Source organism: Ilyonectria robusta (assembly GCF_021365365.1).
Source record: "Ilyonectria robusta strain PMI_751 chromosome Unknown BGZ61scaffold_5, whole genome shotgun sequence".
Classification (NCBI taxonomy): domain Eukaryota; kingdom Fungi; phylum Ascomycota; class Sordariomycetes; order Hypocreales; family Nectriaceae; genus Ilyonectria; species Ilyonectria robusta.
In genome coordinates this window covers 651,363-664,950 of record NW_025764439.1, presented here as the reverse complement: position 1 = coordinate 664,950, position 13,588 = coordinate 651,363, and the positions used below count along the sequence as shown (strand labels likewise).

Here is a 13,588-nt window from a genome sequence, read left to right as displayed (position 1 = left end):
CCATCGCGTCTCTCCTCTTCAAGTCTCACCACTCTCTCAATCAGCACTCCTCTCCCTTACCGCAGCCGATCTGATTACGGCCCAAACACGGCAAGGTTGGGCAGTGTTACCATCTCATTACTGTCGGAAAGCGCGGGCCTCCTGAGCCAACCAGGGGCTGGCAAGCTAACTAACTAACACACAGACCTTGCAGCTGAGTGTCATGGGTGAGTTAGTAAAAACCTACCCAATGCCAAGGTTTGTACTTCGTAGAGGAGGTCTAGAGCGATTAGTGTGGCGGTGACAGCGATTTGAGCCCGAATACCGACTATGCAAGGATGGCGGCGATGGATACGGGGCAAGTGATGAAGCTATGTGGGTGGAGATTGATAGCTGGGTTGTGGATGCCATCGTCTGACCGACTCTCGGGACCCCAGCAAATAACACCCAAGGTTACGATATGTCATCTGCGCCAAAGCATTAATTTGAGGCGTTAGTGGATGATCCAAGCGGTTCGTGCTGGGCGGTGTCTGTCCACGTGAAGTATCCCACGGAAATGAGCTCATCGAGCTGATCGAGAAGAAAAAAGCAAACATATAACGGCTGGGGGGTAGTCAGCAAAGGCGAATGGACTGGAGGCCTGCTCACGAACCAGTCAGTTACGAGTCCCCCCACGAAAGGCGCCACTGCATGACGCCGCTAAAGTCTTGTCGGGTCAGCACTGGTAGTTGTGGAAATTCGATGGACGTGATTTGCTCTATGGCTGCCGCCTCGATCGACAAAGTAAATCCGCCCTTGTCCAGACGGAGCGGCTAGGGGGCCGATATGAAGCAAGAGGGATAACCGTCACATGATGGATGTCTCGGGCGGTAAGGGAAGTACATACATACCCTTCCTCTTTGACCGATAGACACAGTAGTCTCCGGGGGAGACGGGTCGGCGTTACGAGGGCCGATTGCGCGGAACTCAGTCAAACAACTAGTCTATAAGCTAGTAGGGTGGCGAGTGACTACGCACTACGTAGAATTCATGGCTGACGGCCTGAAATTGTCTAAATACCCAATATTGACATGGCATTTCGCATTACCCATGACTGTTGCGGCTGTGAGTGAGGCGGTCCCGACATGGAGTTGATGCAGCTGATCTGGAAGCGATTTACTGAGCTGTCACCAATTCAGCATTGTTTTTGTTGATATTGATCCGTTCTGGGCGGTGAGGCGGTCGTTTCAGGTGCAAAGCCCCCACACAATCTCGCAGATCCGTCGAGGCCAATCTGCTGATGGCTACGGAGTAACAAGCATTGCTTTTTCTCAACCTTTCGATTTTCGACCCCTTCGCCGGCCACCTGGGTCGCATTCCCACCAAATTGGAACTACTGTGCAGCATTCTCCACTGCAACTCATGTCCCTTGCCCTGTATCCATGTAGATACATATGCGTACGTAGTGCACGAAGACGCCTCGCGGGCGTTCCATCCGTGGGGCAGTCGAGGACGCCATCTCCCATCAAACAATCCCAACTGAGCGGTTGTGGAACTGAGATGAGGGCTGTGGAGACGACCAGGGGGGTTTCGGGGAGTCCACCCGAGACACTGAACCGCCTACTACTTCGTATGTACCTACAGCCGTGCCGCTTGGGCGTCGCTTTTGGTGGTTGAAATGTTGGGCCGTCGTGATACCAGCAAGGACAGGGATGGCAATGCTAGGACCGAGACCGAGAGACAATGAGACGGGAGACGGAAGGCCCGAAACTAGATATCCGAGACCCGGGACTAGATGCACGCAAGATTGGGCAAGATGTGTGGGGGACAGAGACACGAAGAGAGACATGGAGAGAGAGACATTGGGGGAGGCACAACTCACGAGACAATGAGAGACAGGCTGACTGACACCTGGCAGGCTAGACTTCAGACGAAGCGGCATGACAGAAGGAAGCCTCAACGCCAAGCAAGGTATCGCGTCCCATCTGACCGTCATGGCGTCGTCCAGCAGCAACTCCCTCGGCAGTGGCCGTCGAAGCACCGCACCAACGAACGGCAGCTATGCGGGAGGGATGCCTTCTTCTACAGCCACCGACCTACGTAATTGGGACGACAGGGGTGCTCCTCCGCCAGACCGGTATGGAGATGTCTTGCCCCAGAGACGCATGGTTGGCTGCATCCATGTCCACGTGCGCCACCAGCCACGCTCGAGTCAGACAGCGGCATATCAAAGCACAGCGGGAAGCCGGGGGGACTCGGGGGAGCAGAGCAAGGGACGTCTAACGTACCTATCCAACATGACGCTCTTTGGACACAACTCGACACATCTCGACGCAACTTTACCGCCGTTTTACATCCCGTGCCCCCCCGCGCGTAGTGCCCGGTGATAGCCGTATTACTTGACCCCATGGTTCCAGATCCTCCCATGTGCCCAACGCCCAACGCCCCATGGTCTGCTGTCACGCCGATGACTTGCCCAGATCTCTCTCCCGTGCGGCCTCGGTCCGGAGTGGGCCTCCCGGAGGCGGAGATAGATGTATGGCACTCCCAAAACAGGAAGGGCAGAGAGCACAAGTGTCTGAGCGTTGGCCCCTTGCTTGAGGATGCGAGATCTGCGACATCCCAGCTGGAGGGGAGGGTCTATCTCACGCGGAGCCCACAAGAATCTAAGAATCTAGGAATCTGTATCCACTCGACTATCCGCAGGCAGAGGCAAGCCACGCTACCAGACTACAGGGACATGAAATCTGGCCCGGGAACCCTGCGGCGGTCTGCAACGGCCCAAGAGGGAAACTACCTGGAGTGTGGACGATTGATACGAGCGACAGGTGCCAGGCACTTGGGCGGTTGCTACGTAGCAGGCGGTAAGGCGTCGACGAGACCGGGGGGGGGGGAAGGGAAGAGTGTGTGGAATGTGGAAATCGGCCACGGAACTAACATGAGGGAAGGGCGTTTCTTCAGCCCGTGCGTTGTGGGTGAAGATCCCTGCGATGAGACGATGCGACGATGAGACGATGCGCAGTAGCATCGAATCAAGCAAAGACCAACGCGAGCAGAGGCCACTTCCAGGCCACTGCGCTGTTGTTGCTGCACTGCTGCATACGCTGCAGATTGCAGATGAGACCCTCCCCCCAGCCGAGCCGCTGAGATTAGATATGTACTGACTGAGATGCTGGCATGCAAGCCCCGTCGCCCAGCGGTGCAACAGACTCCCAAACCGGCCGAGGAACCACGGAACCGCAGACGTACGAGCATGCAATGCGCCTACATATGCGTGCCGCACAGCAACTACCGGCCGCCGGTCTGCAAGCCTAAGCGCACCGCCAGGGCCTGGACGTCATCTCGACCCCCCGTGACTGACGGGCCGCCCAGGATCCTTGGCACCGCGCATTGCATTTGCAGCGGCCGAGTGAGGCGGATCCGGAGCACCACGACCGAAACAAGACGAATCGTCCATCGTGGGCCGTGGCCTTCACGGAGCGAGGACGAGACAACTGCCCCTTCTCTCACCGTCCGCTGCCGGGAGTTGGAGCGCTGACGCATGGCGTCGTCATAAACATGTTGATTTCATATGGAATGGCACGATGGATCATGACATGTGCCGTGGCGACACGCCGATAGCTCTCTCGCGTCGCCTCTCTCCTCATTATCTTTTCTCCCAGGCTTGTCACAACTCGGCACAAGGGCTACGTAGCATTAACAAGTGTAGCAAACCGGCAATTCTTTTTTCTGGCTGTCTTTTTTTTTTTTCTTTCCCTTTCGGTCAGACGCCCTGCCGAGGGTCTAGATGTGCGAGATGGAGGGGCGGGTTAATACTTCTGCTAGCACTCGCGTAGCGATGTGAGATGTCAGATACATGAACAAGGTACGGAATAGATGGGTCGAGATCGGGGGTGTTTGAGTAACCTATCCCGGTTGTCTCGCAGGTAAGATGCGCGTGCATGTGCGCGTACGTGTATATGTCTGTAACGACGACTCTATTGCCTTTTTCGCTACGGCCCGTCTCGATTCCCTTCATTTCCCCATTATGAACCCCATGCCTCTTCCGGTAATCCTGCGCGACACTCGATATTTCTTTGCTTGGGATAATGCTGACAAGCGAGCATGTCAAACCCAATCAAAGAGCCAAAAAATAAATAAATTAATAAATAAAAAAGCAAGTATACAAGCAAGATGGAACATGGCAATAGGCCGGCGCAACGTCACACGGTCCTCCGCATCTCGTAAGAGATCACCCCTGTTCGCAGTCCAAGCAGTGGCAATTTCGACTCAGCAAAAGAAAAAAGAAAAGAAAAAGAACGAGGCAAGAAGCAAAAGGTCAGACGCAGCCCAGATGAACAGGGGGCGTGCATGGGCGGTGCAGGGGTCCGCGATAGTATGCGAGATGTCATAGGAGGGGCAAAAAAGCAACCCCCAAACGACTAAGTAAAACCAAGGAAGTAGGTAGTACACGCTCACTCTCACAAGACACGGAGCTGGAAAAAAGCAATGAGGGAAGGGGGAGCAGAGGATAAAAAGACATTAGATGAATACAATAAGAAAATAAAATAGAAGAACTCCGTCATGCGGCCTTATCCCAGCCTTGTAAGCCCCAAAAAAAGGAGACACAACTCCTCTCTAATAGTTTCCCAGATCGTCGCAACGGCCGGTGGTTGGACGGCGGGACGGAGGCGGGGGACGGAGGTGCAGCCGGAGGCGAGTGCGGGCGGTCCTTGATGAGGGAATCCGGTTCGGCGGCGACGTGATTTGACGGGATGCGATGCGAATTGGTGCGTCGCACATGGTTGCGCATCGCCGCGCGCATCGTCAGATGAGCCGGCCGCCCTTGTCCGTCGACTGCGTCCGTCTACGATGCCATCGCGCCCCGTTTCCTCCCTTGCCTGCCTCTCTCTCCGCATTGCCCTGTCCAACCCAGCCCAGCCCAGTCCAGTCCAGCCCAAGCCCAGCCCTGTACCAAGCAACTGCGCTGCGCTGCACTGCACGTATACTGCACTGCACTGCCGCCAGCGACAACGCCAGCGCCAGCGCCAGCGCCGTCGCTAACACCAACGCCATGGCACATTTCCATTCCGCGCCACCCACTGTCCGTCAAGTGAGTTAGGTAGTCCCGGTCTTGTCACCGTGGCTGCTTCCATGCCATGCTTCCTTATCCATGCTTCCTTGTCCATGCAGTCCCGTCCCGTCTCATCTCGTCGCCGTCGCTTCACTTTTTTTTTTTTTTCCCTTTTCGTCGTCGTGCGCTGGGGTCTCAAAGAAAACGAAAACGAAAGCAGTCGCGCAGCCGCGCCGCCGCCTAGTTGGCCCATCCCCGGGTCCAGTCCTGCAGGTCCCCGACAATCTGGTACGTGGGATTCGCCGACTGCCCATCGCCGCCCTTCCTGTCCCAGGCCCACCGGTCCGCATAGTCGCTGCCCAGGGTGCCCTGCATCATGTCCACGACGTAGTCGCCGATGACGGGCAAGAACTTCCATCCGTGGAACGAGCCGCCCGTCGCCAGGTACAGGCCGTTGGCGTGCGGGTGCGGTGAGATGAGGAAGTCATGTGTCGGCGTAGATGCGTCCCTGTGTCACACCGGTCAGTTAACGTTGCTCGTTCGATGCGCGGGAAAGCGAAAGGGGGATGTTTCGTTGTTCGCTTCCCAACCGCCGCCAATCGGGAAATATCATACCAGCACATCCGGTAGGCCTCGATCTTGATCTTCTCGACCTCCTTGCCGTACAAGCCATTGAGCGTCCGCCGCGCCCGGTCCTCGAAGAACTTGAGGAATCGCGGGCCGGTCCACGTGTTGTACATGGACTGGTCCGGCACAACGGACATGGCCTCGCCCGTGGGCGGGAAGATTTGGTAGTTGGTGAAGCAGAGGTCGCAGTTGAATTTGATGGTGCCGTCATCGAGCATTGACATGCCCTCGCCTGTAAGACAAAAAGATGTGTCAGCCAGCCATCTCTGTGCGACAGTGATACCAGAGAAGGGGGGGGGAAACCCACCTTTGACCTGCGGCAAGCAGTTCTTCAGCACAGGAATCGAAGCAAACTTGTCCTTCTGCGCCCCGTGCAGCTTTGCGTGGAAGCTGACGGCGCCCGTAGCCAACAGCCTGTTGCCGGCGTGGAGCTGCACCCTGTCCGGGGCGCTCTGGGCCAGAAGCGACGCCGTCCGGGCGCCCGCGGCCAACAGCACCTTGTCGGCGCTCAACGTCGCGCCGCTCAGCAGCTTGACGCCCGTACACTGGCCCTCGTCGCCAAACTCCAGCGTGCTGACCTCGCCCACGACATACTCGGCGCCCAGGTCAACTGCCGCCTGCACCACCGCGCCAAGCGCCAAGTCGGCCCTGGCGAAGCCCACACTGGGGTTGTACAGGATGTGGTCCACCCCCTTGAAGTCGGCCGTGGCTAGGGCGCCGTTCCAGCGCCGCCGCACCTCGTCCACGGGCAGCAGCTCCGAGTCGTTGGCGACGCCCATGTCGCGGTACGAGGCGATGCTCTCCTCACCAAACGACGTCGAGTCGGCCCGCAGCATGCCCACCTCGTGATACCACGTCTTGTAGAGTTCGTCCTGCCGCCAGAGAGGCATGGCCTTGGCCAGCATGCGCATGTAGAGCCTGTCCGGGTAGTCATCCCGGACGATCTTGTTGATGTCATGAGAGGCGGCTCTGGGGTTCGGGTAGGCCGCTGTATCGACAAGGGTCACCTTGACGTTGCCCTTCTTCATGAGGGAGAGGGCCGTAGCGGCACCGAAGTTGCCAGCCCCAATGATGAGGACAGAGGAAGAATGGGAAGCCATGATAGGTATCAAAGAAGTCTGGTCGGCCAATTCGCGGCGCATAAGATGTGAGAGCCCCTTTGCGAGTAGATGGAAAGCTCGTCCGCGCTGTCGTGAGCAGCCAAGGCGCGCGCGGCGGCAGCTTTATATTATTTTAAGCTTCCACTTTCTCGCACCCCCCCCCCCGAGCCACTTCCCGGCCCGGGATTCGGAGCTTAGGAGCTTAGGAGAGTAGACACGAGTAGCGGTCGGGGAGACACCAAGCGGCCAGCAGCCAGCGACCAAGCAGAGGCTGGCCGGCAAGTAGGCGAGAGGCAGGGCGCCGCAAGGTAAGGCAAGGTAAGGCAAGGCACGCACCCGAACCCACGAGCTATTCTTGGCCCCCCTCCACCCCAGTTGCGAGAATCCCAGGAGCCGGGACGACGCCAGCCACATCGTGGAGCCCAAGAGCCCCCCAGGGGATTTCCCAGGGCGGTCCCCCAGGATCATCTGGCATAAGATGCCTCTACTACGTACGTAGGTAGTGCCCAAGGACGGGGCCTCCCCGGCCGGCCGGTCCAAGCTCTCGACGGGACCACGCTTGACACGCTCGATGCTTTGCCGCTTGATGAGCTACGCACATCTCAAAAGCCAGAGGACCAAGCAAACCGGCAAGATTGGCGTGTCCCACCAGGCATCTTGTCTCAATCCAACGGGTACAGGGGCAAAAAAGGAACAAAACCTGACCAAGGGCCCAAACCTCCTAGGGGTCCGGCCTGTTGTTGGGCGCCGGGGGGGTGGACATGAGGCGGAAGGGGGACACGAGGCTGCCGTGTACCATGGATGCCATGTCGTACGGTCATACCGCGTTGCAAGTTGGAGTGGCCCAGCATGACTCGGTGCGACGTGCAAATGGGTAAACGGGCTAGGTGAGAGGAGAGAGAAGAGAAGCTCCCCTCGCCTCTTTGGTTCTTCTCTCACTCTTCCGTCGCCGGCCCCTCCCCCCCATCTCCCATCTCCCCCATTCTCCCATCTCTCCCTGCCTCCAGCTCTCCTCTTCCAACGCCCCCCCTCCAATCATTAGGAAAAGCAAAACATCCCAGCTTACTAACCTGTAAGGTTCCGCCTCGCTCCATTTCGGTTTGCCGCTCTCGGGATGGTTGGTGTCTCTTCGTGGCGGCGGATGGACGCCGGACGCCGGAAGGCTTCTAGTTGCCCCGTGCCACCCGCAAGTGTTTGCCTGGGCATCAAGTTCTTCCCTTCCCGCCTCGCCTCGCCGGTAATTAGTGCCGTGGACATGAGTAATGTCGTGGGAAACTACATCAGCGCTCCGCACCGCTGAAGCCCAGGAGCCAACAAGCTCCAATCGCTACGGATGGGCTGTGTTGCTGCGCTGTTCCGTGCCGCGGTGCGTTGTGTTTGTAATACATGATGGTTTTTTTTTTTTTTTTTTGAACGACACACGCCCGGTCCATAGGTACCTAGGGGCCACTGCACTAAGTTACGTGCTACGTACATTCCAGCACGGCCCAGTCAGTCCCTGACATGCAGCAGTGCTTTTGCCCTTTGGGACCATATCCACAAGCGCCACGCATTAGCGGGGTCGGCCAGTTGGGATCCCCACGAGATCTACTCTCCGGGTCATACATGACATGGAACCTTCCGTGGGTACACTTTCTTGGTACCACAGTTACTGGGTCAGTTATCCCATGGACACAGTCATGGGTACAGTTACGGTACGATGCCAAGCAAAATGGATGGATGCTGTTGACTCTTCTCTCCCTTCGGCAACTATCTGCCTATTACCGTCATACGTAGCAGTGATCAATTACTCGACAGCGCTCTCCTTCACCCTGGCCCATGACACAGCCCGGGTCCTTCCCGTTGTCCCCCTCGAGACATGACAAGGACAAGACTACCTACTAGGTACCTTACATACTGCGTAGTACACCGCCCTGTCCCCTGTTCCTCTCCCCTCTCCTCTCCTCTCCTCTCTTTTCCTCTCTCCTCCTCTCCTCTCCTCTCTCCTCTTCTCTTTCCGTCGTTGCCTCCTCTGTCTCCTCATCTCGTCTCACGAAGACCTCACTCCGATCCTTGTAACTCCCTGGCCCATCCTGCTCTAGGCCCGCACCGTTGAGGAGCCACGTGCGCCACTTAGGGTTGGGGCGGAGAGTGCAGCGCTCGTCTGGACGAGGTCCGAGTACGATTTCGGCGCCTGTGTGTGTGGAGAAGAGTAGATTGACCATTAAGATCGGATCGCAAAGCCTGGTTTGAGGCTCCATCTTGGATCCTTGACCATGGGCCTCACACAAAGTCGGTGCCCAATCAGACCGGTTAATGCCCCTGAATTCCTCCGCCTCATGACATAGACATGACCAGTCTCTCTCGTCACCCTTTGTGCAGACCGTGCTTAGCCTCCCCATGTTACCCTACCCCGAGTGGTCCGTTCTCTTTGATCTCCATGGATGCCAATTCTAAACCATGATCCTTGTCCTAGGGGTGATCCCACAAGGCAAGATGGAGGGAAGAGATTTTGCCTGACAGGCGCCGGTTCGCACTTACACGGTGCTTTCCCGGTGCAACCCAACACTCGGAGACATATCCCAAGAGTCCAACACCCGGCACATTTGCTGCGCGTCATTTAAGTGCCGCAGAGGCACGAAGCCAAGAACTTTGCCCAAGCCGCCCGTCCCACGTACCTGGTGCGATCACTGTGATGCGTTACCTTTCATCAGAGAGGTCGATTTTCGATTCTACCCCCCTAGCTGTTTCATGCGTCTCTCGAGCCAGTTTTGTCGCCCTCTTGCGCCTAGCAGTACCTGCGAAACTGAATCCAGTTTCACCCGCAAGGTGGCTGTGCTTCCTTCTTCCAGAAGGATTTGAACACCGATATTGGCCGCATGACTCCGAGAGATCTCGGGATGGCTGTGCAACTAAGACGCTCAAGACACGATGACGTTCATCTATCTCTGACCTCATAAACATCTTCACTCGCGGCTGGCTCGCTGTTGGCATGACGGACGGCTGGGTGCGTGGCCCGTCCCGAGTCGCGCGCCTCTGCATGCAAGTGCCAGCGTGATGCGATTTTAAAGACACAAAAGGGTGTGTTGGCGGTTTGAGTGATCGCTGCTCCCTCACGGGACCAGCTGGCATTTGTTGTTCCTCTTGGCGGCTATTATCGGTCAATGTCTTAGGACTGACCGGTCGAATCCTCATTTTTGCGAGAAGCAAGTTAGTGAGCCCTCTCCACCGCCAATGGGCGAAGTGATATTCGACGAGTGATTTGGTACCGATGATTAGAGCTGAGCCCGCCCCGAAATAGCCCAGACACCTGGACAGCGCGCCCGCTTCCCGTAACCCGTCGTTTTCCATCTTATGCATTATAACCGTGATAGGTCCTCTGAATTATTAGAGGGCCTCGGTAGGTTCCAGACGAACTTTCTTCGTCCTGCGACCTGTACCAAGTAGTTGCCATCAGCCGCCGTGGGGGCTGGCTGGAAATGGCACTTTAGCCGACGCCGTCTACTACTACATTGGAGGCAGTACGCGGCCAATGAGTGCGTGTTGCATATCGGGCAGTCCAGACTCTGGGCCGCCTCGCATTCTTCACCGGCCGCCTTGGTCTTCCAATCATAATCTAATCTAGAGCGGGCGGGAAAACTGACCGGTCATGGCCATCCCACCCCCAAAAGAAAGCACACGTCCATCGTCTCACCGACCCGCTATCATGTCATGACACGATGCTTCACAGTGGCCTTGTGTCTCTCAAGACCATCTCTGCGGGCAAACTTTCGTTTTTTGGGAGGATTTGGACAGCCAGGAACGTCGCAGCGCCACGGCTTCCGATGTTTGTTGCAGTGTTGTCTGCGTTGGTGGTTAGCGGATGGTGAACGTCTCTAATGGATTCAGGTAAGCTGAATGGGCTAAGTGGCAAGCGTACGCAAAGGATGAATTCCGATCAAAGAGCACTAGGTTGCCGTCCTTGTCTACCCCACCCTTGTCACAACGATGTCCCAGGGGGCAGTAGTACGAGCCCTTGCCTCTCTGCTTCAGAGCTTCCATGTCGATCCTGGCGAATTGCTCGTCCTCGTCCTCGTCCTCCTCCGAGTCATCTGACATGGATGCAATGTCGCAGGGCGAGGAGGGGTGACCGGGGGACATCTGTGACGTCGGAAGTGCCTTTTGACTGCCGTGGACTCTAGTCTCTGCCTCGCTTGCCACTACCGGAGGTCGCGTCAACGGAGTTCGCTTCATCTCGAAGGACGAGAAGGCGGTCTGCGGAGCTGGCACTGGCACTGGCGTATCGGGCGAGGCGGGGGGAACTGGCAACCAAATCTCCTGGACCTCACGGGAGAACTTCTCGGTCAGGTCCCGGATTTTACTATCAAGGGCATGTTAGCCGGGCTTGGTCACAGTGTGGTCACAGCACGTTGACAAACGATAGGTATGTAATGCGCGCGTGGGATGGTCTTACCATAGTCTTCGAAGTTCTACATCCATGAGGAAGAGGGGAGACAGTTCGGAGACGTGGTTCCCTAGCCTCGACTGCTCATGCGCATCGACAGCCGCCATCTCCACATGCGACCCATTAACCAGGTTGTCGGTCAAGCGGGACCACACGCGCGCAGCCTGGGTCAGGTAGTCTCCCATGTCACTGATTAGAGTCTTGGGATGGACGGGCGGCGTCGAGGCTGGTGCCGGGGCCGTCATGGACAGTTCCCTGGTAGCAATTTCCAGCTGGCGGCGGACCAAGGCCTCCAGGGTGCTGGTGGACGCGGCATTGATTCCGGACTCGAAAACGTGCACCACTGACGGGATCGACATGGTGTGCAAAGTAAGGATGGAGCAATGGAGCGAGTGAGGTTAGTTTGCCTCAGACTATCCCACGCTCAGCAGAGCCACGGTTCCGGCCCAATGCACTGGGCCAACCACGCGGGATCTAGTGGTAGCGGGCAACTGGTAGCACGGAGGCTAATCAAGGGAGCGGCCGGGGGCCAGTTCGGGGCGGCGCGGCGCGCGGCGCGGAGATGGCGGGAGACGCAAAAAGCGCTTTGGAAAGGGGAGGGGAGGGGAGGGGAATGGCGGATAGCAGGAGGCAGATGGAGGGTCAAGCCTGGGGGGGTAGGACTCGGGCTCTCAGCAGAAGAAAAGGGATGCGCAGGTCGGCAACGGAGGGCAAAGCGTGACCGATGATAGATAGATATCCTTAGGCGGGTTGCGTGGTGGTACCTTTGATAGGGGCGGGCCAGCAGCGACCGTTCGGCACACCCTCGAGCTTGCTTGTGAACCGTGTCACAACGGCGGGTGTTGCGAGCGATGCGAATGTTGAGAGAGCGTTGAGGGCGTCGAGAGCGTCGTGATCCGCGGAGAGAAGGACGACAGCGAAAAGGGGTATTTCGACGGCGAGACGGATGACCTGACGCTGCCTTTTCTTGCCGCCCGCCCTTGGACACAGGTTCTTATGAGGCCGGTGAGAGGCAAGACACGCTGTACCGGGCACGGGCACAGCTTTTCGGAAGGGTGACGGGTGATGGGGGAAGAGGGAACAAGGGTGATGTGGGAAGAGACAACAAGGCGAGGGGGGCGCTAATGCACGGGGGGGCGCTAGCAGCCCGTCTCACGGCTTGTACCTCGACGGCTAGGCACTGTCTGTTTGTGTGTCCTAGGGGGGTCAAGGTCTCTGACCAGTCGATCAGGCCGGGTGGTGTGCGTGCGGTTATTCCAGGGGTTCCCGGTCGACTTCTGGGATTGTTAATGGATCCCTGGTCGATTCCTAGCCGATTCGTGTCCGTTTGCATTCCGCCCTGGCGCCCAATTGCGCATTGTTTTGCTTTGCTTCCATGTCGCTGGCCGCCCGCAATCAATCCGCCCGCTGGTCGCCCGCGCTGCGCCCTCCCATCTCCATCTCTCCCATCACACCCTCTGTTCTGGCCTGTCCGTGCCCTGTTCACCACCTGTCCGTGCCCTGTTCACCACCCGTCCGTGCCCCCTTCCACCACCCCGTCCATCCCGCGCCCAACGCCACCCATCACCCCCATCACCCATCCACCACCACTCCAACACCCCCCGTCCCCTTGTCAGACACGACGCCAGAGGCGCGTGAGGCGCGCCAGACGATGGAGGGCAAGCTTCCTGCTCAATTTGCCCGCACACACTCTCTCGATCCCCAGCGGGCAACACAGCGCCGGCCATCGTGAGGCGGCGTGCTACTAACCATTGGAAAAGCACCGTTCATGCCCTTGTGCCAAGACTCGTCTGGCCCCAAGGTCGAGAGCTCCCTCTGATGTGGGGAGCGGCTTGCGTCCAACCACCAAGCTTGTTCTCGCCAGCACCTCCGCCCTCAGCGATAGGAACGGGGGCCCAGACGCAGGCGACGCCCTACCATGGTCGACGTGCCTTTTAATGCAGGTGTCTCCCCAGACTCGCTCACACCATGCTCATGCTCTTCTGACTCTGCTACAACACCCCTCGGTTGTCTCCTCTCCCGCCCCTTCCCTTCCATTGTTTTCTCCTCTCGCCCCCGCAATCCCAGTGGTCCCTCCCCCCCTTCCTCCAATCCACTGATCCCACTCCTGGCCGGCGTGGATTTTTGCCTTGAAGCGAACCACTCTGTTGGTATCCTCGAGGTCGGACGCACCTTACCGAGAGAACTCTCCCCTCCCCCCCCCTAGTCCCGGCGCCCCCGTCGGTCCTCTCTCTGGCCCGTGGCCTTGTTGTCGCCCGGCCTTCTCTCATCGTCGCTTGTTCTCGCCGCCGCCGCTCCTGCCTTGCCTTGCCTTGCCTGCTGCGCTGCTGCTGCTGCTTGCTGTTCGCTGCTGTAACCCGCCTCCCCGGCCATCTCCGACTGGTGGTGCCACTCCATCTTGTTCTCTCCTCTCTCTCGACTGCATAC

General features: G+C 58.0%; 6 protein-coding genes across 6 annotated transcripts; 2 read left to right on the top strand and 4 right to left on the bottom strand.

The window, feature by feature from the left end:
- Positions 1–1,520: 1,520 nt before the first annotated feature.
- BGZ61DRAFT_515481 (uncharacterized protein) lies at positions 1,521–2,968 on the top strand (the record flags this gene model as incomplete). The annotated part of the gene is made up of 2 exons (XM_046252244.1): positions 1,521–2,169; positions 2,376–2,968. Exons 1-2 carry the CDS (start codon positions 1,899–1,901, stop codon positions 2,966–2,968), a joined length of 864 nt encoding a protein of 287 aa, XP_046107424.1. The 5' UTR covers positions 1,521–1,898.
- Positions 2,969–3,826: 858 nt separating this feature from the next.
- On the top strand, positions 3,827–4,534 carry BGZ61DRAFT_181127 (uncharacterized protein). Its single transcript, XM_046237689.1, has one exon. The coding sequence runs from the start codon at positions 3,890–3,892 to the stop codon at positions 4,349–4,351; it is 462 nt and encodes a 153-aa protein (XP_046107423.1). The 5' UTR covers positions 3,827–3,889; the 3' UTR covers positions 4,352–4,534.
- A 717-nt stretch (positions 4,535–5,251) lies between these two features.
- BGZ61DRAFT_345900 (FAD dependent oxidoreductase) lies at positions 5,252–6,738 on the bottom strand (the record flags this gene model as incomplete). Its single annotated transcript, XM_046239833.1, has 3 exons — positions 5,252–5,519; positions 5,627–5,870; positions 5,946–6,738. 3 exons carry the CDS (start codon positions 6,736–6,738, stop codon positions 5,252–5,254), a joined length of 1,305 nt encoding a protein of 434 aa, XP_046107422.1.
- A 1,749-nt stretch (positions 6,739–8,487) lies between these two features.
- On the bottom strand, positions 8,488–9,119 carry BGZ61DRAFT_475017 (uncharacterized protein; the record flags this gene model as incomplete). Its single annotated transcript, XM_046248632.1, has 2 exons — positions 8,488–8,495; positions 8,636–9,119. The coding sequence occupies 2 exons, from the start codon at positions 9,117–9,119 to the stop codon at positions 8,488–8,490; spliced, it is 492 nt and encodes a 163-aa protein (XP_046107421.1).
- A 149-nt stretch (positions 9,120–9,268) lies between these two features.
- BGZ61DRAFT_181101 (uncharacterized protein) lies at positions 9,269–10,332 on the bottom strand. The gene has a single exon (XM_046237687.1). It carries the CDS (start codon positions 10,075–10,077, stop codon positions 9,418–9,420), a length of 660 nt encoding a protein of 219 aa, XP_046107420.1. The 5' UTR covers positions 10,078–10,332; the 3' UTR covers positions 9,269–9,417.
- BGZ61DRAFT_181107 (uncharacterized protein) lies at positions 10,325–11,621 on the bottom strand. The gene is made up of 2 exons (XM_046237688.1): positions 11,171–11,621; positions 10,325–11,077 (listed from the first exon to the last, which is right to left on the bottom strand). Exons 1-2 carry the CDS (start codon positions 11,518–11,520, stop codon positions 10,573–10,575), a joined length of 855 nt encoding a protein of 284 aa, XP_046107419.1. The 5' UTR covers positions 11,521–11,621; the 3' UTR covers positions 10,325–10,572.
- Between the last annotated feature and the right edge of the window lie 1,967 nt (positions 11,622–13,588).

Excerpts from the sequence above, each read along its gene's own strand:
- BGZ61DRAFT_181127 (XM_046237689.1), top strand. The coding sequence starts at position 3,890 with ATGCGCGTGCATGTGCGCGTACGTGTATATGTCTGTAACGACGACTCT.
- BGZ61DRAFT_181101 (XM_046237687.1), bottom strand. The coding sequence starts at position 10,077 with ATGCATAAGATGGAAAACGACGGGTTACGGGAAGCGGGCGCGCTGTCC.
- BGZ61DRAFT_181107 (XM_046237688.1), bottom strand. The coding sequence starts at position 11,520 with ATGTCGATCCCGTCAGTGGTGCACGTTTTCGAGTCCGGAATCAATGCC. Across the intron at positions 11,078-11,170 it reads GTAGAACTTCGAAGACTATG|TAAAATCCGGGACCTGACCG; the intron begins GTAAGACCATCC and ends TGCCCTTGATAG.